This window comes from Malurus melanocephalus, unplaced genomic scaffold (assembly GCF_030028575.1).
Source record: "Malurus melanocephalus ecotype Western Australia unplaced genomic scaffold, MMel_1.1 scaffold_17, whole genome shotgun sequence".
NCBI classification, from domain to species: Eukaryota; Metazoa; Chordata; class Aves; order Passeriformes; family Maluridae; genus Malurus; species Malurus melanocephalus.
In genome coordinates, this window is record NW_026623249.1 from 3,375,500 (window position 1) to 3,401,820 (window position 26,321).

At 42.4% G+C, this 26,321-nt stretch overlaps 1 protein-coding gene across 2 annotated transcripts in view; it reads left to right on the forward strand.

The window, feature by feature from the left end:
• The window catches only part of GRAP2 (GRB2 related adaptor protein 2), a 39,773-nt gene extending 28,288 nt beyond the window's left edge, over positions 1-11,485 (forward strand). For both annotated transcript variants that reach the window (XM_057388775.1, XM_057388782.1), the window contains 6 exons: positions 434-525; positions 2,793-2,912; positions 4,657-4,825; positions 6,454-6,585; positions 7,973-8,092; positions 10,271-11,485. In XM_057388775.1, the coding sequence (XP_057244758.1) occupies positions 434-525; positions 2,793-2,912; positions 4,657-4,825; positions 6,454-6,585; positions 7,973-8,092; positions 10,271-10,444 (807 nt within the window). In that variant the 3' untranslated portion in view covers positions 10,445-11,485. The remainder of the gene's footprint in view (positions 1-433; positions 526-2,792; positions 2,913-4,656; positions 4,826-6,453; positions 6,586-7,972; positions 8,093-10,270) is intronic.
• The last annotated feature ends 14,836 nt before the right edge of the window (positions 11,486-26,321 follow it).

Here is a 26,321-nt window from a genome sequence, read left to right on the forward strand (position 1 = left end):
TACCCATATGTCAGAGGAGTTTTCACAGGTATTTTCTTCTTCCCTGGTGAATCTGAGATGCTCCAATACCAACTATTAAAGAGAGAGGATAACTTAAATCCTTATTAAATCTTTCAAAGCTGGTTGGTTTTTTTTTTTTTTTTCTTTTCATTTCACAGGCATCAGAGACACACAGACAATATCCCTGGCTGCCTGGACATGTAGTCAAAGGCAAAAGTTAACAAGCAATCTGTCTAATTGTGCTCAGATCTTTTATTGCTTGTTTGTTCTGAAGTGGTCATCAGCCACTAACCTTGTTGCACCGTGGGTGGGAAGCAGAGCACGTGTAGCATTTTCTTTTATTCTTACAAGATATTCTAGGTTTCTACCAGACTCTTGGTTACTTTTGCCTTTCTCAGGAGACACATTTATTCCATCCATCTCTCCATTGCAGATCTTGAGCTCCCAGGAAGAGTGGTACAAGGCTGAGCTCAGAAGTCACGAGGGCTACGTTCCTAAGAACTTCATTGATTTCCATGTACCCCCGTAAGTGTGACAGGAATGGTGTCACCATCATAGCGCTTTCCTGCCGCGTGCTGTCCGGAGCACATGTGCAGACACAGAGAAGGACAGAACAGGGGAAGTGCTGGGTATAACATCCTACACTTTGGGTCTGGCAAGGGTTGCTATAATGCTACACACAGTTCTGCCAGCACAGCATGTTTCTACTCCAAAGCATCCTCTGTTCTTTCGGAGCTAAATGGATCTCGATGATCGCTGTCACTCCCAAGGGACCCGTGTTACTGCTGCTCAGAGGAATGTCGCTGGGATGTGGCAGGAATTGCATTTAGATGTCCTCAGAGAGAAGGAGAATAATCGTTATGTGAAGTCTTGGCAACAGAGGCAAAGCACAAAAGGAAAAGCAAGAGATCTTTCTGAAAACGAATTATAAAAAAGAAATTCCCTCCCCCTTCGACTCTTAACTGCATTGAGTCCCTTTTCCCACCCTGCCATCCGCATTCCCTCCCCCATGCCAAGTGTGAGTTTCTCTCGGTGCACTAGAGGTCAGTGCAATGCTGCACGACTGTGACAGCTGGTGTTACTCATGGATCGGCAGAGTTGATAGACCAGACATGAGGCCCTGCTCTCACACACACTCACACACATCCCCAAATAGATCTGTCAGAGGACAGGTGTACCTGCATTTCTCTGTTCCCGCTGAGGAGCTGGCACTGCACTTTCAGAAAGGACAGATGTGTGTTGGAATGTGTGTTAAATGTGCTCTTCAGCCCTATGCCATAAATATGCCAGTGCATGGGATTTTTACAATCTTTCAGATAGCAAAAATGCTCCAGAAGCACCTCTCATTGTCCTCTTTTTTCAAAAGCGCTGCAGCATTTCAGAAGCCAAAAAGCAGAGTGTGCACCAAGCCCTGTGCTCATGGCTATAACGTGCTTGTGCCCTGAGCAGTTGTACTGGGAACACACGGGGATTTTGAGGTTACAAGAAAGTGCCTCTGTCCCCTTTGGAAGTAGCACTTACTGGCCTTCTGGACGTAAGCCAGCCTGTTTGGCTGAACTGAAGGACATTATTAGTTTGCTGTGCAAATATGGGCTTGTACTTTTGGGCCTCAGGGGGATGAGATCTTCTAGTCAATTTTTCWTGTTCACTCTTTCACGGGGCTGTGATATCACTCAGGAACACTGGCAGCTTCTTTTTCACACACATTTTTCTCATGTTGGTTTCTCTGTGCAAGAGCAGTGAAGAAATATTTCCACTCTGACACTTTTCTAAGAGCCAGGTCTGCGCTTTGAAGCAGTTCAGGCCAGATGACAGAACCAGATATAGGGAAGAAAGCTGCCTCCTATTTTTGATGGATTGATTTTACCCATCTTTTTTTCCTGTCAAGTAATCATTGAGACTGGCTATCAAGGCTCATCAAAGTCCGATTTCCCTTTGCTAATAATACATAGGTAAACTGTGATGATAATAAGAAACCTTGAAGTGGAAGTGACGGATCTTAGGAAATTATCAGTCCTTAATTTAAATGCTATGCAGGCAATTAAGCATTACATAAAAGCAAAGGCTGCAGATTGTCGATCTTATTAGCTATGGAGTGAACATATGCAAATGTAGTGATTTTTATGTCTCTACTGAAAAAAATTCCACTGACATTGTATTCTTTTACTATTTATGGTGACTTTCTCATTATTAGTCCAGTGCCTTATGCTATTGTTTGTTATGCCTGGCTAAATTTGCGTAAGTGTGCTTATGTATTCTGTGCTTCTGCAATTTTGTGGTATTATAACTCTTGCAGGAACCAGTTTATTAATACTAAAACTTTCATGGCTTGCTTCTGCTAAAAATTTATATGTGTTCCTTGCAATATATCCATCATAGCCCAGTAATTTTCAATCAGTTTGCCAAAAAGGATTTTGATGTATATGTCTGAGAATTATGTGTGTGTATATGTATACATACACATTTGTMATTTACAATCTTTTTGACTAACACCTTATTGTACTGTGCCTGTAATTACAGTTTCAGCAGAGAGTTGCTTCTTAGCAGACCAAAGCTTACATTGTTCTCTTTGCATCTATGTGCTTTTACTGCTCAAAAAAAGAATGGTCTGCACCCATCAAACCCTGTACCTTAGCATAACATGGCCATTGGGAGTAGCCATATGGGCTCCTTTGATGCTATTGTTTTCTTCCTCCATCCTGCTTATTCACATTCTCCTTGCCCCCAACTTTTTTGTCCCTCACTTTAATTCACATCCTTATTCACATCTCCATGATTTTCCCACTTGACAGCTGGTTTGATGAGAAGATATCCCGCCACGAAGCAGAGAACTTTCTCATGAGCAAAGGAGTTGGCTGCTTCATTGTCCGAGCCAGTCAGAACTCTCATGGTGACTTTTCCATCTCTGTCAGGTATCTTCTTCTCRCAGCATATTCCTGCTTCTTTTCCTGTTTAATGGTGTCCCTAGCCTCCCCTTGACAGGATTCCAAATGTGAAGTAGCCTCTTGGGAAGTTTTTATACTGCCAGTCACTGGTAGTGCTGCTGTGTTGTGAATGAGAACAAATTAGGCATCTGATTCCCAAATGTTTCTGCCTCTTTTCAAGTGACACATTGAATGCCCCATTCCAAAGCTGCATCCCCTGGTGACCTCCTTCTCTGAAAGAGCTGCAGCAAAGCAGAGTGGTACATGGAAAGTCTCCCACAGTGCTTAACATGTGTCTTCCATTTCTTTTAATTCCCTGACAGCTCTGGTTACTGAATCCAATAATTCAACTACCACCTAATAAGAGATTACTATTATGATGTGAACTTCTTCAGGTCACTAAACAGCCATTGGACAAGGAATGGGTTTTCACTGCTTGCAGCCCAGCTGCATTTCAGCCACTTGCTGTAGCCCAGCATTTCTCAGAGCATTTGCTTCTAAGCAGAGAATTTAAATGATGATTGGTTTCCCAATTTTCAAACAGTCAAATAGTCAAACAGTCGATAACCAGTTTTAAGTTAGAGTCATGATTAACAAAGTCTTTTACAAGTGGTGTGTACTTGCTGATTCAGGCAGCTCAAAAAGTGTCCAGGCAGAATGCAGGAAAACATTCGGGTTACMTTTGCACCTATAAACATTAACAAATTAAGCCAGGCTCTTTTTCTGGCCCTAAAGTCAAGCAGTGTGGCAGAGGTCAGATCTCCATGGCTAAACCCTCTTCACCCCACCAAACAGAAGAGCTGTATTCAAGCAACTGTCAAATTCAACTGTCAGACAGTTCCTGGCCTATTCTATCTTCCTAACTATGGCCCAGCACCATCTGAGGGAGAACTTTTCCATTTAAACCACAACCATGCTCACATTTTAACAGCTTGGGACTGTGGCAGTCAAGRATAGCATTCAGACCCTGCCTATCCCCATTTAGTTTATCTGTGCAGATGTAGCCTCTGAGAAGAGTATTTTGAGTTCCTAGAGTTGCACAGAGCAAGGTGGTGAGTACCAAAAASGGATCACATCTGGTGCAAAGAGAAATTGTACGCATCAGACAAGAGGCGAGAGGAGGGGAGGTGCAGGAGGAGTAAGGAGCGGAAGGTTGAGACTGTTTATTTGGCTTGTAACTGCATTGGAAAATTCCTTTTTTTTTCTTTTTTTTTCTTTTTAGATAGGGCAGGTGACCCATAGTAATGATGATACACTAGATTTTATACRATTATTTGTATAAAATACCACTTTGTGTGTGTTTTCACATGACTCTGTCTGCATGTAGTGGTGTTCCCCGTGGTGTGTAAAGGTGTAATACATGTCTTATAGTCAGTGCAGACTGGATGTTAACAGGACCTGCAGAGGCAAKTGGGTAGACAACAACTGCACTTTTTCACCCTAGAAGCTCCCATGGCCTTTATTTCAAAGGAGAGACATTAAAACTCTATGCTTTGTTCTGATAGTGCTTTGTGACTGGGCAGCCCTGGGGCACTCTGTGTTTGCAAATGATGAGTCTTCTGAAATAGAGCCACATCTGGCTATGCACAAGGACAGCCATTGCATGACTTTCCAGAAGTCTAGATTTAGCCAAGCAAGAAGTTTTGGCACCCCTCTGGAAAAGACTTTTTTTCCCAAAAAAGGTAAATGTTCAATCTGTTTGATGATCTCTTACTTTTCCAATGGGATCCAGGCATGAAGATGATGTGCAACACTTCAAAGTGATGAGGGATTCAAAGGGTAACTATTACTTGTGGACAGAGAAATTTCACTCGCTAAACAAGCTAGTGGACTACTACAAGACAACTTCTATCTCCAGGCAGAAGCAAATCCTCCTCAGGGACAACAGCCAAGACGAGAAGGTAAACATAAACGGTCCTTAGGAGTTTCTCAGACAGAAACCTTTCTGTAGAAGGAGTTCATCCCATGACAATGTTTCAGGATGGTGATGAGAAGARTCAGTCCCTGGAAACCCACCCACATCACTACACTGGTGGGGCCTGAGATGCAGATTTTAGTGGATTCAGTGGGATGTAGAGTCATATAATTGAGCAGAACTTTTTGATTCTTCCAATCTGCATAGAGGTGCTTTGCTATAGCTGCGCTAGGACCTCAGAGCAGAAATTGTAAGATGCCAAGAGAAGCAGGATTTACCTTGTTGAAATGCCTAGATTTCCTAAGGTATARAGCTGACTGCTGGGTTGTGACTGAGAAGAATCTGAGTCTGGTTTCTTAGCGTGTTTGCTCACACCCATAATGCAACTGCAACTGCAAGTTTATTTGCTCAGAAGAATTATCCATCTTCTGCCACGGAGCAAACACAGTAACAGAAATGTGGAGGAACAGAGGGYAGAACCTGGAGCAGTTAACCAGGCTGTTAGGAACTGGAAAGTACTACTGAGAAGAACATAGCAGAWATGGGAACAAGATGTGCCTTCAAGGGAAGGTATAGTCCATGTTAGAGAAGGCAGAGAAATCCCTGGCCGATGAATGCCTGGTTTTGTGCCAGGGGAACAAGCAAATAACAGACCAGAGATTGCTACACATTACACTCACTGTACTGGGAGTGAACATGGCTGGTCACTACAGTTACCGAAGTCCTGCTTTACTGGGAACGGATTCTGGTATTAAATTACCAGGATGTGCAGGTAGAAGCAAGGTAGGAGGTATGTGACGTGCTGATTACAGCAGTAAAGTTTTATAGGCTGCATTTGGGTCATTCTTGCTGGCTCARAATGAGAGATGATACATTTTTCAGTCTGAAGAAGGGGTTTGGGTTGTTGTCTCTTTCTAGACCACTTATCAGATGTGTGTGCCCTTTAAAATGCACTAGTAATGTATTAAAATAGAAGCTCTGGGACCTATAAGAGAAAGATCACAGTGATGAATAATCTGGGGAAGGAAAGAAAGATTGTATGCATGTATARTCAGTAAAACAACCTGTTTGGGCTGACTGTGAGCAGGAAGGAAAAGACATGKTTTTGCTCCAAGATGCAGACAGGCAAATGAAAGAACAGAAGTCAAGTTTGCTTTGGCAAACTTTCTGTACATTTGTTATGGTGATGGGCACAGCAGGGTATGTTTAGCATTCATCACAGTGGGGAATTCTGTTCACAATTCAAATTTCTAGCTACAGCCATAAGATAAAATGATTGTAATATATAGATTTCATTGCAGAGACAAATGAATTCAAAGGGATGTATTTCAAGAAAGAGCTTGGGTCCTGTGCTGATCCTCAGATCAGTCGCCTTATTTTCAGCCCAGCACCTCCCAGTACTACCCTGACTTCAGATGGAGAGTGGCTATGACAAGCATCTTAAATACAGGATTMTTGATTTGTCCCTCTGTTTGGAAGGGTGGGATCTTTTATTTGAAAGAGTGGMCAGAATAGAGGGTAGTGGTAGTGATCAGTGTGCAATGATCACACAGCTTTAGTCAAGGATGTGGTAGGAAGCAAAACCTGACCTCATTGTGATCTTTCTTCCATCAGGAGAGGTGTGGTGGGAGCCTAGAACGGATAGGTCAGGAAGGATTCCACCTGGGAGGAGCAGCTGGAGAGGATCATTCTTCTRTGTCCAAGAGATATGTAGAGCATCCTATCCCCATACTGCAGCAGCAACAGGTACTACCAGGAAAAAGGGGCTGGGACATCAAGCCCAGATTTTTGCTGCTTGATAGCAAGTAAACAGTCACTTTGTCAAAAATCTGCACCTCTCAGCGGTGCACACAAAAGAGAACTTGCTTCCCAGATGTTTCCTACTTCCTCTCTCCATCTGCCTGGGTCAATTTGTGTTGATATGACTTTGTATGTGTGGTCTGTGTCTTCAGATRTGTGATATATCTTCAGATGTGGCTGCTTTTCTTTAAACTTGATTTTGTCTCATTCTTTGGTTAATTTGGCTAATAGATTTATAGGCTTATTTACTGTCCTTTACACTATGGAGCAGCCCAAGAAAAGGTGAAGTAGAGTCAGTTCCATCAGCATCACTGATATTCCACCAATATATGGAACAGAGGAAGGGCAAGGAGTGGGCAGGGCTTGGTTATAATAACTACAGATTGGCCAAAGTCCCCTTGGCAAGCGTGGCAAGCATAGCTTTTCATCTGTGCGTCAGAACAACCTTAGTTTTTCTCCAAAAGTCTCAGAGACCAAAAAAAGCCCCTCTCTGGCCATTTTTTCCCAGCAGCTRTGAAACACAGCTGAGGCCAGTCCACTTTCAACTTCTAACAAGTAAAATCCAAAATAGAACAGTTTAAGCTGACCTCTTCCATGAGGGTCATTGCTTGCAGAACTGGAGCACAGGGACTCTATTGGAAGCAGACATTTAAATGATTTACTTGGGGGCTTGCCCCTGACTTCTTGCCCACTAATGACTCTTAAATCCCCTCATTTATACATCTCAGTATATACATGTGTCATGGTTTAATCTCAGCTGGCAAGTACCATGCAGCCACTCAATCACTCCTCCTTCTACTGATATGAGTGGAGAGAGATTCAGGAAAAAAAGGTAAAACTCGTGGGCTAAGAACAGATTAATAATTGAAATAAAGTTAATAATAATAATAATAATAATAATAATAATAATAATAATAATAATAATAATAGCTATTATTATTTTCTGATTTTTTGTGGGTGTTTTTTTTTTAAGGAGATAACAAAAAGAGAGAGAAGAATAAAACTTGAGAAAAAGTGATGCACAATACAATTGCTCATCACCCACTGACTGATGTCAGTCCCTGGCAAGTTATTGGCCCCTTCTGGCCAACTCCCCCCTGTTTATAAACTGGATATGATGTTCTAAAGTATGGAATATTCCTTTGATCAGACACTGAAAAGTCCTTGATTTAGAGTGAGACATTACTTAGCAACAACTGAAACATCAGTGCGTTATCAGCAGTATTTGCATACTAAATCCAAAACACAGCACTATACCAGCTACTACAAAGAAAATTAACTCTACTCCAGCCGAAACCACAACATGACTTTTCTCTTGTTGTTTTCTTTCTAGGAAAGATATGGTGGGAGTCTGGACAGGAAAGATGTGCTGCATGGACTAAGGGATCATGGCCAAGGAAGTGCAGGCGCTATGCAACGGAGACACACAGACCCACTGCACCAACAGACACCGGTAGGTGATGAGCCTGGAAGGCCTCATCTGCCCAAGTCAGTGGGTCCCTTAGTAATGGCCAAGCAGTCTGGACAATGTCACCTACATGGAGGTTGCATAAGGAGGAGCATATTATGCCTGCCAGCACATGTCTTACAAAACATTTGAGTCTCAAGTCTCTATCCCAGTCTCTTGAATCTACTTCTGAGGCACTCTGAGGGTAAGACGGCAGTGTTGTATGAGCATAGTTCTGGTAGCTGCTCTCAGCTGTCTTATGCAGTCTCAGTGGAAGAGAGAGATAAGCATGAACCCAACAAAACAGGCATCTGGGACTTTGCAATAAGCACAAGCTCACCCATGGATTTTGATCAAGCATGAGTCCCATCCAGCAGAATACATTTTTGAAAGCCTAATGATCTCTTCTATGACAGCTTCATGCCCATTAATGCAGAGGACTTTGAATTGTCTTTGCCACCAACAGCAGGCAGTGACTGACATCAGTAGCTAGATCTGCAGTACATTTTTAAAATTCTATGGAGATCTGCCTCATGATGCTGTACCATGCTACAGTTCTCTTTCTGTCTTGCAATGCATTTGTAGTCATACTGTCTCTTCCACTAATTTTTGCTGCAATCCTGAGAAGGCCTGAGATCACTCAGCTGTACTTGTCTGTGCCTGGCTCATCCTCTCAGACCTACTCTGCTGTCAAAGCAGAGCTCACCTACCTGAAACCCCACTTGTGTGTCAGAGCCTCTTAGCACAGTGGATGTGGGCATGATCCAAATGTGTCTCTGCAGACACCCCAGACCACTCCCTTACCTGGATCCATACCAGGCAGTTGACCTTAAGTGACTACCTGCTCTGCAAATTCCCACTTTGTGAATGCTCACAGAGAATATGGTGTCTTTCTCTGCCTCAGCCTGTGATTCCACTGCCAGCTCCAAAGTATTTCCCCACCAGCTAAGTGTGACCTAAGGCATRCTCCTCTTCCTTGAGGAAATGTACAGCTTAGCCCGCAACCAGAGAACCTAGGTCCAAGGAGAGAAGGGAAGGACAGCAGACCTTTGTCAAGTGTGAGAGAAAGAGAGCAGATTGAATTAGGAGATTTGGAACATGCTGAAAAATAGGGGCATGCCCCTTTCTTTTGGCAAAAGTCTCAAATGTTTGTTGCAATCCAGCTCAAAATACAATGGTTTTCATCTCTCACAGGCTGTGGCAGTGAATAACAACATGCTTTTGCCTGCCACATCTCATCAGTGATCTAAAAGCCACAAATCCAATTATAGGAAGGTCTGTATGTCCAACCAAATAACTAGGMGCCAGGTTTAAGCAGGGCCCTGAATGGAAGATTTATCAAAATCTGTCTTCAAACAGATCTCCATCTGTCCCTGCCAGATATACCTCCTAAATTATCTATGCCCTGTGGTGTGGRCACAACAATTTCCCAGAAAGAAGCCCAAGCTATGTCCTTTAAAATACGATTTCTGGCCAAAATGGGAGATTGACTGCAAAGTCTCTTATGATTAAACTCTCATAAGAAAAACATCTAACCAAAGTGCGCATTACAGTGCATACCCCAAATAAACTGATGTACCCAAACAGATCCCAGATCCTTTTGATCTTGTGGGCCTGACCTTGGTGAGAATCTGAAGAATGTTTATGACCTTCCCCYATGCCCCAGAAGTGCCTGAAAGAGCAAGTATCCTTCTTGCCCTTCTTTACAATGCTCTCTACTCTCTCCTGTGTGCTGGCTCTCTCAGTCCTCTGCTGGCCAAGGACACATTTTGATATCAGGCCAGCTCCCCAGAGCGATTGTCTTATAGTTACAGCCCAACAGGACTCAGGCAGGAGCCCTTCTGTACTCCCATAACTTCAGATATGGCTGTCCTGGCTGCCCTTACAGGGTGGAGGCGACAGAGCCACTATTTCCTACAGATCTGGCTTTTCACCTTATGGTGCAAATAACCACAAATACACTGAGGCTGCTGAGAAACCAAACACAGTCCCTTGGGTGTCCCAGTAAATTGGTCCCTCCTTCCTGGCATCTTGGCCACATCCTGGTTTAATTGTAAGTTGGTCTAAATTTCAGGACTGCTTGCCCTTGCTTAGTGGACATATTTACTGGAGTGTAAGAGGGGTGACAGGAAGATGATCTTAGGGACTCTGACTCCTTGTTCCCTGCCTGTCTCTCCTCTCCAGCGAACGCTGTGGGTCTGTGCCTTGTACGACTTTGATGCTATGGAGCACGATGAGCTGGGCTTCCGCAGTGGAGACATCATAGAGGTCCTGGACAGCTCCAACCCATCCTGGTGGAAAGGACGCCTGCATGGGGAACTGGGTCTCTTCCCTGCTAACTATGTCACATTCCTGTGAGGGCACAGTGTGGCCCAGAGGGGTGTGCTGCAGCTGCTCTTCTGACATGACAGGGACAGAGGAGTGCATCTTCCCTTGCCACCAGGACATACATTGGTTTTTGTTTTGTCTTAATTTATTGGCAATTCATCTTTTGGAATGTTGGTATGAAAGAGAACCCTTTTGAAGAAGATTAAGAATTTTTTCCCTTATTTTTTCTCTCTGATGAAGGGGAGGGAGCAAAAATCTTGGATGGTTCATTGAGACCTTGCTGGATCCTCCCTGCTCTTTCACCTCTTTGGCTAACTGCTGATAAGTTCCTGCAATTAGCTTGTTCTGTGGAAATGCACCTCAGAAAAGTCAGGCTTCAGGTTAACTTCAAGTTCAGTATTCAGGTAGTCCTATCCCACCATTTTGGGTCTTGTAGCACTCCTTGTCTCTTYGGGCTCCATTCCACCTTTCTTTCAGAGGCAGGATGAACACCCACGTGAATTAAATGGTCATTGGTAACCACATTAATCCTTCAGTTAGGGAAGGAAAGTGATGGAGCTTTAGGTTGAAGTTGAGGCTTACCCATCTCACACTGTGTGTATGGACTGTATGGATATACCAGATGAAGGGAGAGAATACTGTAAGCTTTTGTACAAACATACAAGTGATGAAGGTATGGGAGGGCAAGAAGCTACTTCCTTTGCTTCTGCTGATAGTCCTGCCCTTCTTTCYGCACCTTGTAACAACTTACCCCATTTTCAAGCTGCTCTCTTAGGTACCTACACTTCTGCTTAGATAGCCTGATTAGAGCTGATCAGGGCCTTCAGCTGAATTATTATCCACTGGATTGGATAACAGTCAATATCCCTCAGTGGTTAATTTTGTAAAACTGAATTGGGGAGGGTTGGAAAGAAGATGTTTTTCCAGTTTCGTGTCAGAAATTATTTCCCTGAGAACTTGCTGTGTTGAGGATCACTGTGTATACAAATCTGCCTTACTAGAGAAATACCTCATCCAACAGRTTAAGCTGTTACTTTACAGTATCCAGAAAATAAAGCTGTAGCCATCAAATAGTTTGTTCTCTGTTCCAGTTTCTTTTGGATAAAATAAGGTAAATGAATAGGTTTTCAAATAATTGCTGAGTGAATGCCCAGATGTGAAAGAAATTTACTGCAAATGCACATTAAAAGTGATCCAAACCCTCTGAAGGGGACTCAGCTACATAACCACTGCTTAGTCAAGTTGATATTAAACAAGCTGCCTGAATTTTTCACAACATGTGGGAGCTCAGCAGTCAGCCAAGAGAAGTGAGGATTAATCATTATTGATAAAGAAAGAAAAGGCAAGTGAAAACCTCTGAACACAAATCAGACTCAGCAACAACAACAAAAAAATCTTACCCTTTGTTAGTCACAGTGGGAGAAAAAGAACCCAGGAAACAGGTTCTTGGTGAAGTCCAATTCAATGTAGCTGTCGTGAATAAAGCTTCCAGCTAGACAGAGTATTAGCACAAAGAACCCATTTTGAGAATTCCACCAAAAGCAGATTWTTAATGGGTGAAGTAAAATGAGAATATTTAACACGGCATATAAGCTCTAAAGAGAATAGAAAACTTTGAAAGACACATTAAGAACTTATTTGCTACCACGGTGATCCAGGGAAATGACTGCCTGGGCTGGACTTGGCCCTGTTCTCCTGCAGGAGTTCTGCTCTGGTCTTTTAGTGTCTTCTTTTGAATGGAAGTCCATGAGGCTTCTTTTGGAACAAGATCCCCTATCATTTGCATGAGGGTGGAACCTCCRTGACTCCAGCTTGAAGAGTGTTTTGGTGTTTTTTGCCTTTTTTAAACCTTTTTTTTGTTGGTTTGTTTTTTGCTAAGGTAGTAACACATTTGGAAGAGAGAGGGTTAATACTGAGAGAGGATTAAGGCCAGGAGGAGACGGAAACCAAGAAACCAGAGACTAACAAAGGCAAAGGAGGGATAAAAATGATTAATCTTTCTTATTCAGCACTAGCTGAAACAAAAGAAATTGTGTATTCACAATTATTCCCATTATGTCAAATCATCTTTCAATTAACTCCTTTTATTCTGCATTAGTTACTTTTAAAATTAGAAGCAATGTCTCCTTTTCCTTTCCTCAGCACTCTAAAGACCCTCTCGGTAGTGAAGATGTAGTTGCACAAAATTAATTGAAGATAAGGCACTTAGCAGTTTGATAGCTCTTCACACATTTGAAACCCCTTTACAGAGATTAACTAATTAAGCAAGTCTAAGTAGTGCATTGTAAGTACCCCCATGTTAACTCATGATTCATTTGAGGAAGAGGTAAATTTTCACGTGATTTTTTAAATTGATGTTTAAGGAATTAATACTTAAGGTAATTAGTATTACAGGACTGCACGCTAATTATGGACAACATACCAGAACCACAGTAAAATCATGATTTCTCATTATGAGCAGCACCTAATGACAGCAAAATTACCAGGAGGTGACTGCCTCACGGYATCTGTGACAACTCCACCAGTGCCCTGCTCTGCTGCCCTGCACAGGGGCCAAACTCGGGGCTGCCATGCCCAGTGTCCCTCGCCTGTTTCCCCAGCAGAGGCAATGCTGCCTCTATTTACTGCACATGGCAGTGCCTGGGGGGCACAGGTGTCAGTTTGCATTTTTGTACACTTCCACAGGAAAAGCTGTTTTCCTCCCAGCAAAACAACAGCACTAAGGATCGTGGCTATTTCCAAGTCAATGGAGATTCCAGGTACAAGGGGAGGTGTGGGCRAAGTGGGGAATTTGGGGGGGATAGAAAGGGCTGTAGGATACAGACATTTTCTGTGCCCCATATAATTTCCTGCCTATGAAATTCTTTCCCATAGATCAGGCCACTTAATAAGGACACCATACACCTTGCCAACCTTCCTGCTCCTTCTTCCAACAGGTTTTAGTTGCAACACAATCCTTGTTAATATTGTGGTGGTACAGGTGATACACCTGTGCTGTGAAAACCTCAGGGTCTATTGCCTATGCAAGAGACACATATTTGCAGCCTAGGACTGGAGCCTTAAGGTGACAGTGTGGTGCACGGAGCTTACCTGACATGTGTCAATACTTTGCAAAGAACTAAACCTCTGGAACATATCCCAAAAGAGTCCACTGTGAAACCATATTGGAAGGAATAAAGAGGGAAACCAGAGGAGCATTTTGTTCCTTAATTTTCTTAAGCAAGAAAGACAGTTCATGAGAAAAGAGATTGTAAACAGAGATAAAAATAGGAAAAGTATGTGGGAAGGCAAGCATTATTACAACAAATGAAACAGAGGAAGCTGGACCTGAACACAGAAAAGTTTGATGAGCACAGCTGAGCTGTGCTTTCTCTTGTCTGCATGAACTTTCTGCCTATGTTATGCTGCAAATCCATATCTTGTTTAGAAATAKCTCGGTGATTAATAAGGGTGATCTAAAAAGAGCAAATGGAAATTTCTTTTCATGTGAAAGATGTGCAGGCCGTTTTCTCTGCCACAAAAAAGAGGTCTCTCTGCATTGGTGTACATGTTTACTGTAACAGCTGTGCTTGCTGGAGCACGCTGCAGAAGCCATAGGATCATGGCTGGTTCCCATCAGACTCCTCTCAGGTAAGAGCRCTGGAGAGATGATCTTAAGCTGCCACAAAGTCAACACCTGCTCGGGCTGCTAGGCCAGCTTCCTATGCCAGAGGAACAAGTTCATCAGGGGTTGTTGTTTTTTAAATGGAAAGTAGTTCTCAGTTTCAGTGGGCTGTGCAGGAAATTTGAAGCTTTTCACAATATGTTTTTTTCTCTTTAGCTGCACCTCTCATCCTTCCTCCCCCAACAGGATCCCAATACTGCAGGCTCTTGAAAGGCCATTTTGCCTTCAGCCCTTGTGGAGAGCAAGCAAAGATGTCAGAAGTGAAAGATCCAGCAGTCAGGACCACATGACTTGAACAGCCTTGAGCAGCAATGTGGCATCAGCTGGAACGTTTTGCACTGCAGGAGCAATGCCCCAGCAGGTGTTGTCCAGCACTGAGGTGAAGGGTCATCTCTACCCTGAGTGGGAAGCAGTGGGTTTTCGTTATATCAMTATCAGTCACAGGGACAACAAGGATGTCTGGTGGGACAGAACTGTAGCCATCTAGGCTGGGACTGTGCACAGACTCTGCTGCTGCAGTTCTTTGCCAAGGACACTGGGTTATACCAGACTAGGTGTGAGAAGTATTTGGCAATGCTGCCTGTCCCTGCCCAGTGCCGCCCCAGAAGCTACCATGCACCTCTTTGCAGCTGCAGYCCATCACCTTGCTGCCCCTGCGTGCCCCTCTGGGCCCATGGCCCAGCTTTGGCTTCTGAGCTGAGAGAAAATGCTCTGGAGACACCTCATTTCAAGTATTTGCTCAAAGCAATTGGTTCAGGTACTTTTAAATGAAACCCCGTAGAGGTCAGTCAAAACCATTAGTGTTCCCTAGATGATCCAGGCAGTTACATTTACTGGCTAAAACACAGGCATGAACTAAAGAGCTTCTGACACTCAGCCAGTGCTTGCTGCTGAAAACTTTGCATTTCAGTGGGGARCCATGAACTGAATGCATGATAAAGCCTTTAATAGCACTGAAGAAGAGGGCAGAGCATTGCCAATTTCTCCAATTTTTTAGAGGAAACTTTCATGTGACMGAATTCATAAGCCTTAATTCACATCAAACACGGACGAAGTTTCTTACATAAGCAGCACTGCCAGCAGAAAACAGTCAATGACTTATCTGTGAGCTACAGGGTAGCAGGGAAATAGGCAAGTGAATGAGAAAGGTCACTGACCCTTGTGTGCAGAGAAAATTCAATGCACATTGTCTGCTGCCATTGTGCAAGTGCGAGGTGTTTGGCCCATGTCCAGCCTACCAACGTGAAAATGCAAAATTTCACAAATAGCAGGCGTGCAGGGGTCCTTGTAGACCTGCAGAAATAAAATGAGCTCAGGCAACAAAGGGAGGAAGAAGAAACAARCAAATTAAAAGATCCCTAGGTATCTCGTGGCTTCTCCCTGCTAGTCCAAGTGGCTCATTTCCACCAGGATTTATGAAAGATACAGCCATGGCAATTTGTTTGTCACAAACAAAAATGAGAACAAAAATGGGGGAAAAAAGGCAGTTTAGAACATGAGTCTACCACTGTGCACATAAAGCTATGAAATGGTGACAGTGCCCTGACACCATGACTGAAGTTTGAGACTCTGTTTAAGTGGCTCTTCCAGGAAACCTTTCAGTGAAATCTATGATTCATATATATATAAATTCTATGGTCCTATATCTAGCCACAGATAAGGGAAAGGAAAAAAAAGAGGTCATTTGCAATGTATCTTTTATGTCTGTGCCGTACTGAGTGTGTCATAACTTCCTTGTGCTACTAAGCAGTCCTTCTCCCTGGTCAAATGCCAAGAGTACTACTGCAGTACCAACAGGCAATAACAAACAGCAGGAATCAGTGCTTGGTGCCCCTTCTTATGACTGAATGTTTTCTGCCAGGGTTGTGTTGTTGGGTCTTTTGTTTGGGTTGGGAGCAGGAGGGTGGCTGATGTTTTTTGCAGCACACCAAAAGTTTGGTTGCAAAATGCTGAATTAGTAGTAGACTGCACCAACATATTGGTTTTGATTTTTTTTTTTTGTCTTGTCAGAATTTATAGAGAAAAAAAAAATCAACTGCAAGTTTACTACCAGCACTAAGGTATTGGGAAACTGCCCTTTGCTCTGCCCTTTCGAGAGTCACTTTCATCAGAGCTGAGCGCGCCTGTAGCTCGCTCTGAATTAGCAGCTTTCCGCACCCACCTGGCGGAGGTGTGAATAAAGAGGGATGTGTGCCAGCAGAGAATCAGCTTTACACGGTGTATCYGTGTATCGGAGCTTGCCATTGTGATGGCAGCTACTTGTGCTTTATCGGACGGAGAGGGTCCGCGAATGACAATGGCCGTGATTACATGAGAGCGGGTGAGTCAGTCCAGCAGCGCGCTGCCGCCCTGCACAAAGGCAGCCGCTTCTTTTCGGCCGGGATAATGAGCTGAGTCATTGCAGTCCCAGCTCACCGACCGCAGCACAAAGAGGCCCAGAGCCAGCGCAGGGTGAGCTGTGGGAATGCACAGCCAGCGGGGGAAAGGGTAACTCGGAACCTCCCCGTCCTGGCAGCAGGAGCTCTTAGATCACCTCGTCTTACGCTGCGGACTCAGCAAAATGAAAACTCACCTGGCAGTGAGGTTGCCAAAAAGCCTTTGCATGAGTAGGGGATCCTTTCTTTAAAGCTCGTTAGGGAGATCGGAGTGCAGGCAGGAAAGGGGAAAGAACTCACATCTGCTGCAAACAGCACCTCTCCTGCATGGAAGCTTACTGAAGTTCCAGTTAAGCAGCAAAGCTCTAAGAACTTTGGGTTGGTTTTTGTTTGTTTTTTATTATTTTATTTTGGGTTGGGTTTGGGTTTTTGGGTTTGTTTGGTTTTTTTTTTTTTTTTTCTGAACTGTGAATTAGAGCAGGGGAAATAATTTGACAATAGTCAAACTCTCAGTCATTCATGCTATAATCAACATTAACTCTGAGGAGATTGCATCATACGCAAACAGTTTTCAGGAGTAAAATAAAAACGAGAGCCACCTCGCTGCCCTGAGAAACCCCTGCATTCATTATTAGTGCCACTTGTTGCTGATGCTTCCCTTTCTGGGTGAGGTGCAGCTATTAGTCACGTTTATCGGGTTGGAGAGCACGCCAGCGCTCACCAGTTTAAACCTTCAGCATCAGCTGACCACAATAATAGCCGCGTATTCTCATCTAAAATGTGCATGACTTGTTGAGCACAGGCATTTCACAAACACTCTGAACGCCACTCACACACACTTGGAATTCAGGGCTCCAAAAATAAGAGGTAGGGCTTCAAGACACAAAAATGGGTGGTTTGCATTTCCAGGAAAGGAAGCAAAATTACATAAAAAAATCAAACAAAGGAAGTGAAATTAAATTAAATTAAACTTCACTGAATGAAATTACACGAAATTAAATGTTATGTCGGGATTTCATTTCTGGAAGTGAAGTCAAAAATCAAGGAATCAAGTATAAATGAAATAAAACTTCAAGGAATGGAATGAAATGAAATAAAGTGAAATGCAACAATCTGGACATTTCATTTCCTTTCATGAAATGAATTTTCCTTTAAGGAATAAAAAAGATATCAATGAATGAAGTCAAATGAAAGGAAACTTGAAGGAAATGAAATCAAATGAAATGAAAGAATTTTTTWAAAGGAAATTAATTAAATGCAATCTCAATATTTCATTTTTCCTTTCATGAAATGATTTTTCAATTCATAAATGGAAATTAAATGAAAAATCAGGGAATGAAATGAAATAAATTGAAACTTCATGGATTGAAATGCAGTGAAATGAAACATAAAAAATGAAGTTACATAAAATCTCGAGATTTCATTTCCTTTCATGAAATGTGTCATCAGTTTAAGAAAGGAAGTGAAATGGCAAATCATGAAATTAAATKAAATTAAACTTCACATAATAAAATGAAATTAAAAATACAAAAAATAAAATAAAGGGAATGTAACAAACTGAGATTAAATGAAATAATTTCCTTTCATTAAATGAATTTTCATTTTTTGACAGCCAATGAAATGAAATATCAAAAACTGAAATTAAAAGGAAAATTCACAAAATAAAAATAAAATTTTTATTTTATTCACAAAATAAAAGGAAATTTTTGTCAAGGAATGAAGTGAAATTAAATTAATTTCATGAAATGAAAAGAAAGGAAAAGAAACTAAATGTAACAAAATGAAATTAAATGAAATCACCTCAAGATTTCATGACAGGAGATGAAATGACAAAGTAAAGAATGATGAAATGAAACTTAATATAATAAAAATAAATGAAAGTACAAAAAATAAAAAGAAACAAAATTAAATGAAACCTCTAGATTTCATTTAATAAAAGGCAATTAAATGACATTGCTAATTTAATTTGATTTCATTCTGCTATGTTGCCTTTCATTTTTTCTTTTTTTTTCTTTCATTTATTTTCCTTTTACTACATGGAATTTCATTTCCTTTCACTTCATTTCTTGATGAAAATTCCTTTATTTTGTGATGTTTCTTTTAATTTCATTTTTTGATGTTTCATTTAGTTCTTTTGTGTTAATTTTCATTTCATTGCACTTCATTTCGTTGCAATTCATTTTGTTAAGTTTCATTTCATTCCTTGATTTTTCATGTCATTTCCTTTAATGTGATGCAAATTCATTTAATGAAAGGAAATAAAATTTTGAGATTTCATGTAATTTCATTTTGTTACATTTGATTTAATGCAGCTGTCTTTGGTATATGATAAATTCACATTTCTGTTGACCATCCTGTTACTTTGAGCGTGGCTGCAGAACTCTTTCTCGCAGGATGTTTACTCCTTGTAAGGACAAGGCCTGAGTGGCTCAGCACTGCTGTCACATCAGCCTCCTGTTTGCATCRTGCCACTGTCTCTCCTTTGCACTCCCACATCAGCTGGGACTTCTCSTCTTCATCACTGTAGCTTCTGATACCTTCCTTCATCCTGCATCCACAGCTTAAATGCTCTATTATGATTCTTAAATTCATTCTACAGTGTTCCCAAAGTTCACCATCCCAATCACTTCCTTTCTCAAGAGTWTGTAGATTTGTAGATTTGCTTTCCATTTCTTACACCTGTCATAGACATGTGCTCTCTCTTTTTGTGTGTTTTGTTTTTTTAAATTTTGTAAATACTATTTTAGTATTCATTCTTACTGTCTCAAAGTTGCTGTAAACACTTGGGAATGCTAAATCCAGGCCAAGACCCATGGCTGTGCCCCAGAGCTCTTGCAGTTTCCAGCTGGTGATAAGAGGTGGACAGGCAAGTGGAAGGAACAGCACAATTGTAGGACCACAAGTCTTACCCGAAGCAATCATTTTGTCTCCCCTCATCAAGCTGTAGTTTGCAATACGAGGCTGGCCTGCCCTCAACATCTGCACGGATGCTCAGGTCATAAACTAGCCTGGAAGCCCAAGTCACTGCTGTGGTGTGAATGCTTGATCCCAACAATAAGGGATGAAGCAGAGAGAACCCATGAGATGCAGGAATCCAGAAGCTTTTGGCAGAACTCTGTGCAGATTCAGCCTTATGAAGGCTGATCAGTGTCTAAGTTTTAGGAAGTAGCAGCCTGTGCTGGCATAGTGGCAGAGTTTAGGCAACAATTTGAAATTAAAAAGTAAAATATGTCAACCAGGGAGGAACAAAAAAAAAAAAGGACCACAATTGTTTTAAGGCTGAAATTAAAAAATGCAGAAAACTGACACAGGAAACCAAATATGTCAAGGAAATAATTCCGACTGGAAAACCTAAAAACAGTAAAGGATTTTAAGAAAATTTGGAATAGGAATAATTCTWGCAATGGTACAGACTTAACAACATTTTAATTGAAACAGGGAAGACATAAGGCCTTGAGTCAGTTTTTATGGAGTAAGCAATGTATGTTAATCTTGTCCTATAGCTTTGTCTCTCATCACACCCAAAACACCTGGGGTGAAAGRAAGACAATATGGAAATCATTTTCCTGGACATCTCTATGGTGAGAGAGGTTGTGACAGGTTCAGAAAAGAAGACAGGAGGACCAGCAAAGGGGAAAGAAGGTATTTTTCATTAAACCATGACTTCAAGGTCATGAGAGTGTCACACTGAAGGGAGGGCAATGAAATGGGAGGTCAAAAAGGCCCAAATCCTTACATGGTCTTTATTTTCACATCAAATTTCTTTATATTAATGGCATCTAATACCCATTAATGGTATCTAATGCTTAATAGTTGCAGCAGAACTTCCTTGCATAAGTGGGAATTCAATGTTTAGCTGTGCTTGAGATCTGACCCTCCAAAATAGACTGTGCCAGATCTGTGGTGTCTCTGGAGCCTCTGCTGTGCAAGGGCTGCTGTGGGGAGAGCACCACGTGGGATGGGAACAGAGCATCCTGTGCCTGTGGTTGCTGCACACAGGATGCTCTGCTGACATCCTGGGCCAAAGGTAATTACTCAGGTCTTTGTTTTCGTTCTCTGATTTTCTCACTGATGTTTCTTCCCTATTTCTGTGGTTTTGTGTGTGCAGCTGCCTGTGGTCCAGGAGGTCTATTATCTTCCCATCCTGACATCTTGATAGGCAGCAGAACCAGTGGGATATAGCACTGAAAAGTTATTAGCATTCAAATAGGTCAGGAGCTCACTTGGGGGTTTTGCATGGCAGTGTTTTCCCAACTTCTTGTCAGAAACAAGTGTTGATAAGAGCAAGGGCAGTCACCAGTGATGAAACAAGAAACATGAAATCAGATCTTGGTAATGCTTGGGGGCAAGGAGGAACTCACCTTGCACGTTTGCTCACCTGCAGGACTGGGAGGTCATGAAATGCTACCCAGAAAACACAGAGTGCGCTGTGGAGAGATGGCAGTTTGCTTCCTGCACCTCTCCTCTTCTGAACAGTCTGAGAGTTTCCTTTTTCTTGGGTGCAATGTGCCAAGCATCCCTCTCCTGTCCTACACCGAGCTTGTGGGTCCCTAATTTTCGGTGTACACTCAAATGTTTGTGGACTATTGTGTTATGTGTGTGTCTGTAGAAGATGCAGTTAGTGCCTGCTTAGATTTGTGGGTATATGTGCTTGTTAGGAATTTCATAATTTCTCCCTGAGTTTCCATATGTGTAAAAGGGAGATAATAACACGTAATTACCTACCTTGCAGGGCTGCTGTGAGGACAAATTAACCAATACTTGTGTGGGTGTTTGCAGATGAAAAGCATGATATTAAGACTAAATATAATGATTGAATGTTACAGAAGAGAGTTTGTATTTATTATGGTGATTGAATATGAGTTGAAAGCAACTTTGTAAGTGTTTATTTCTTGTGCAGTACTGCAAGCTCAGTGAAAAACTGGTGGAGCCAAGTTTGGGGTAGGTGTTAAAAAAATGGTCAAAGTTCCTCTTTAACCTTACAGCCTACTGACTTTCTTCTCTCAAGCAAATCTAATGCTGAACAAGGGACAAGAGAACAGAGGGATGAAAATGTGGGCAAGCTAGAGAGGAAGGGAAAGAAAACAAAATGCAATTGAAGATCATGATTTCAAAGAAAAAAATGTAAAAAAGAATGGAAAAATAAAAGCTAGGGGAAATGAGGACAGAGGAAAGGAAAAAAACCTCAAGGATTCAGGGTGTTACATTTTCTCAATACATGGAATTATGAGCAAGTAAACACCAATTTAAAAAAGGCATCAGAAACAATAGATGAAAAGCATATGCAGAGAAAAAAATGACTGAAATGGGAAGGAAGCAAGAGATGTGCTTAATTGTTTTTTGTCTTCATTTTCTTAAGCGTAATGGCATAATTCTTTTATTTCCTGTGCGTTGTTGGGAGACACTTCTTTGCAAATCAGGATGTTGCCAAGTATTTCAGACGCTTTTTGCATGCGTTCCATGGGCAGGCTGTCAAGAGTTAAGGTGTGGATGCATTTGGCAGTGTGAGAATGGCCTTGTCTGGTTTCATTTGGCTTTCATGCTGTCTCTGGAGAATTAATGGAACAAGTTCATTTCCATCGAGTCCAGTGAAGCTACACTGCAAGTGAATCAGAGACACTCTCACTGCTAAATGTAGCTGTTGCCCTATGAAACCCTGATCCAAAGTGTATTTCAGGTTAAACCCAGAATGTTTTGTGATTAAACCAAAATAAYGAAACAAAAGCTTAATTGTTACGGACACTCTGAGTATGGTATGTTGGTGTGCAGGCTGCTCAGAGGAGTGGCAAGGGGAGGTGGAACATGAGAAATGTGTAAATAACCAGCACATGCAATGTTCAGGGAGCAGACTGCCTTTCTTTGCAAATTGTCCTGGATTACAATGAACATCCTTGCAGGGTCCTATGGCCTATTTGCTTTCACTCCCTCTGGTTTGCCTTTTCTCATCCCCGCCCTCCTTACTGCAACGTCTCTCCAAATCCACAATGGCTCCAGTTCATCACCTTCTTTCACATCTCTTCCTTGCACCCCAAAACTTATTTCGGGCTGAATCACTCTTAACTCATTGGCCTAAATTAATCTTTTGTGTAATTCAACTGACTGAAACTGACGTAAATGGAGTTACATCAGAGCTGAAATTAACACAGTCTGACTAAAATAGCACCTGCCTTTTCTACCGAACCAATGCCTGTCTCTTCCCCACCTCCACCCACATACCATGATTTTAACATTCCTTTCTCCTCATTGCTCTTTCACTTATCCCACTGCCATGAGCAAGCTGTGCTCTCAGTAGTGCTGCCCTCTCTGCTCCAGTACCCTGTTCTCCTTCATCCCCTCAGTGCAGGCTGTTGATCCCTGCTAACAGCCAAGCCRTGCCGTGCCCAAGCCCATGCAAAAGCTTTTCATCTTCTACTGGATTTTCCTGTCCTTCACCACAGAGCTGCACCATCTGAGTTCAGAGCCTATTTGCACTGGGCACTTCCTGTACCTGTAGAAATTATAGTCTTACTCCAAAGAATTTGCAAGTCAGAGTGCCACAATGTGGAAAGAGGAGAAGGGAAGTTAGATGAAGGTGAAGTTAGCTACAGGTAGCCCAGCAGGGCAGTGGCAGAGTTGTAGGTGTCAGACTCAAAGCCTCTCTTCCATTACTTCCTTCATGCCAGCATGGCATTTCTCATCACCTCTTTCARCTCCTGTCTTTGGGCCCTCACACAGTGGTTAAACATCTCCTTTGCTTTCTTTCTCATATGCTCTGGCTTTCTGACTTCTTTCAGCTTACCCTCAGAGCCTACTCATGTTGGCTAGCCTTTCTTCCCTCCTCTTGAAAAATCTGGGTGTTTGYAACCAAAAATAAAGTATGGTTTCTCTTGTTGAGCCATATGGTGTTTGGCAGCATGCTCTACCCTTTGCATCTGGGTATCTCTTTGGGGCAAGGATTTGTTCCATAATTGCTCTAGCTTATGTATTATCATGGCATATGTATCTGCAGTGTTATGCAAACTGTAAAAGTCCTAGTTCTAAAGGTCACCATGAGTTGTAGCATGTGTTTACCTTCCAAACACAGATGAACTCAGAACAAAAAGGACTGGCAGGCCTATGAGGAGATAAAGGCAGGGAATCACCATGATCTAACTAATTTGTCAAGTCAGTGTTCACAGAAGTAGGTTACCTTGTGCTGCAGGCAAACAACCCAATCCAACCTCACTGTCCCTCAGACAAGTGAATCAATTCGCCAGCACTGCTGTGTAGTTCCATAGCAGTGGAGAGCAGCATGTCCTGGACACTCAGAGCCAGATGCTTCTCATCCTAAATGTCAGGCTTCCCAGTCTCCTATGCTGGGATTTACATATGGATCTTCTCGTTCCATGATGCCGAGTGCCAGCCGCAGCATCCTGGAGATGGTGGACAGAGGCTGGAGTGTTGTAGAGGCTGCCGTGGTAGATTTATCCTCAAGCTCAAAGAAGCCTTGCTGCAGCTAATGCCCCTCAGAAGCTAGAAAGCCACTGTGCTACCTGGTGACCAAGGCCACCAGTACATCCCCCACATGGCTTGTCACAGTGTTACCCTGGGCAGTGATGTGAGTGATAGCTGAGCTGTGATTTGCTTTTCACATTTCTCCGCAGTGTTGGAATAAGTTCACAAGGTAATTTATCTCACCTGAGCTCAATGACCTCAATACCTGACTGGTATTCAATGACCCCACTACATCCTATATGCAGCTTGCAGGAAGAGTAGAAGGATAAATTAAATACTTGTGAGAAATGCAAAATGCTAAGCCTTTGGTTKCAGTCCTTCCCAAGATCATCTGCTGTCTAATAGCATTTACTGTTACTTAGGTCAATTGCCAGCATCAGGGGAAAAAAAAAAATCCAATCATTGCTTCCTCTGCTAACTGACAGCCTCAACAAAGTGGAATTAGAGCCATGAACACTGGACTCTCTCATTCTGCTTGTCAGAGCAGAAATGCTATGGTAGGGATGGGRATCTGCCACAGGCTGCACTCTTCCCTGGGGGATGCAGCTGCTTGTMCAGAAGGAATACAGGAGGGTAGGAAGAAGGTGTGGGGGTCTGTCACACAGAAAACTGTTCCTGAGCCAGCCATGCTGGAAGAGTAAAAGGAAAAATGTCTGGGGTCACTCTCAAGGGAAGAATTTTAAAAGATTCCACCTAGGCATGACAGGGCAAATAGAAAACAGTGGGTGAGTAGGATAAGCTAAACACAAGGAGAGAGATAAGGATTCTTCATCATCAGGAGAAAGGGGGAAAAGGAACATGGATAAATTCAGAGCTGTGGCTTATTTCTGCTGCAGCTTCTCCTCCCTCTCCTTTCCTCCTGTGTGCTTTGCAAGAGGATGCAGCACAGTAACCTGCCACAGCCTCAAAATAGAGTAGTGGGGGACAATCTATCAGAAAAACACCCCTCTGCTGAAAAAGAATCTCTTAAATATTATGATCAAAGTTTTCAGATATTATCAGATGAGAMTGGTTTATGAATCTGGATTAGCTCAGAATCCATCTGATTATTTTTAAATCTCTAAGACTGAAAGATGTAAACCTTCCTAAGAGAAATGCCATTTATTTTAAAATGAGCAGCAAAATCTCGATTAATTGAGTTGCAAAAGAAATTGATCTAAAACAGGCACTGGAGGAACATGAGTGCATTATGCATTTGGTTTTTGCTTTTGGAAGAATTCAAAACCAGATGTTATTGCCAGTGCTGATCTGAAATTAAAATATTCCAAGCCTGAATTCAGGTGTCCACAGACCCAGGGAGGGACAGCCTGGGTCACTGTTCCTGTGACACCATCTCAGGACCAGGACCATCATTGTGCCTCTGGTTGGCTGGCCAAACTTCTGAGAAGATCTTCCCTGCTAAGTCCAAGCAGTAATGTACATCCTGTATCAAAATGAAGGTGTCATGCTGGTTTCTCATGGTGTGGCTTTGGGATGCCCAGAGTGCACCCCCTACTTGGAGCAGTGCTATGGCCTGGGATAGATGCTGCTGTGCAATTTCTCAGTCAAACCACACGGTGGTTTGGCCACACAAAAAGCAGCTGGAACAGAGGCAGCGAATGTGGTCTGGTACTTTTTYTATTACCTTAGTTCTTTGCATTTATAAAGCAAAAAAAATAAACAGCAAATTTTGAACATGACTCCCTGTAAAGTTTTGCTTTCACACCTCCAACATGTCTGTCTGGAAAGGGCCTTTCCCGAGGGAGGTTTGGTCGGCTCCTTTTATTTGCTTTCTGACTCACGGGAGTCACTCGCACCCACTCGATCCGCCTGCTCTGTGGCACTGCTGGACAGAAGCAYTGGCAAGTGAAAAGGTGGGGATCTTCTGGAGCTTGCAGTGCTTCTGGTGAGGTCATGAGCAGCTGATTTCTCTTTTGCATTACTTCTTTGGATGCTTTTAAGCTAAATGCACATCAGAGTCCCATTTATGCTGATCAGTAAAGGGTATCTTCAAAACCAAATAAACACATYTCTACCACATCTTGAAATCTAGCTGTATCTTTATATTCATGAATCACAGACTGATTTGTTCCATCTCCAGGTCTAAGCCTATGCTTCAGCCTTCTGCATCTCCCTTTTTCTTTCTTGGGCCACTCCTTTCACACAGCTTTGCATTTATTGTGGGGGCCAAACTGCTTCCTAACTGTTAATTTTTGTATTTTTAGGGCCAACTTCTAACTTCTTTCCCCCTTATTCAATCCTCGCAGTTATATTATTTCCCCCTCCTTATAAAAAACAGTTTCCTATTTTGCCATGGCTTTTTTTAGCCATCTTCCAGAATGTCTAAAACTTTGTAGTTACTGGAGCCTCATCTCTGCTTCCAGCTGCTTTCCTTTCCTCCACTGAATATGCAGCT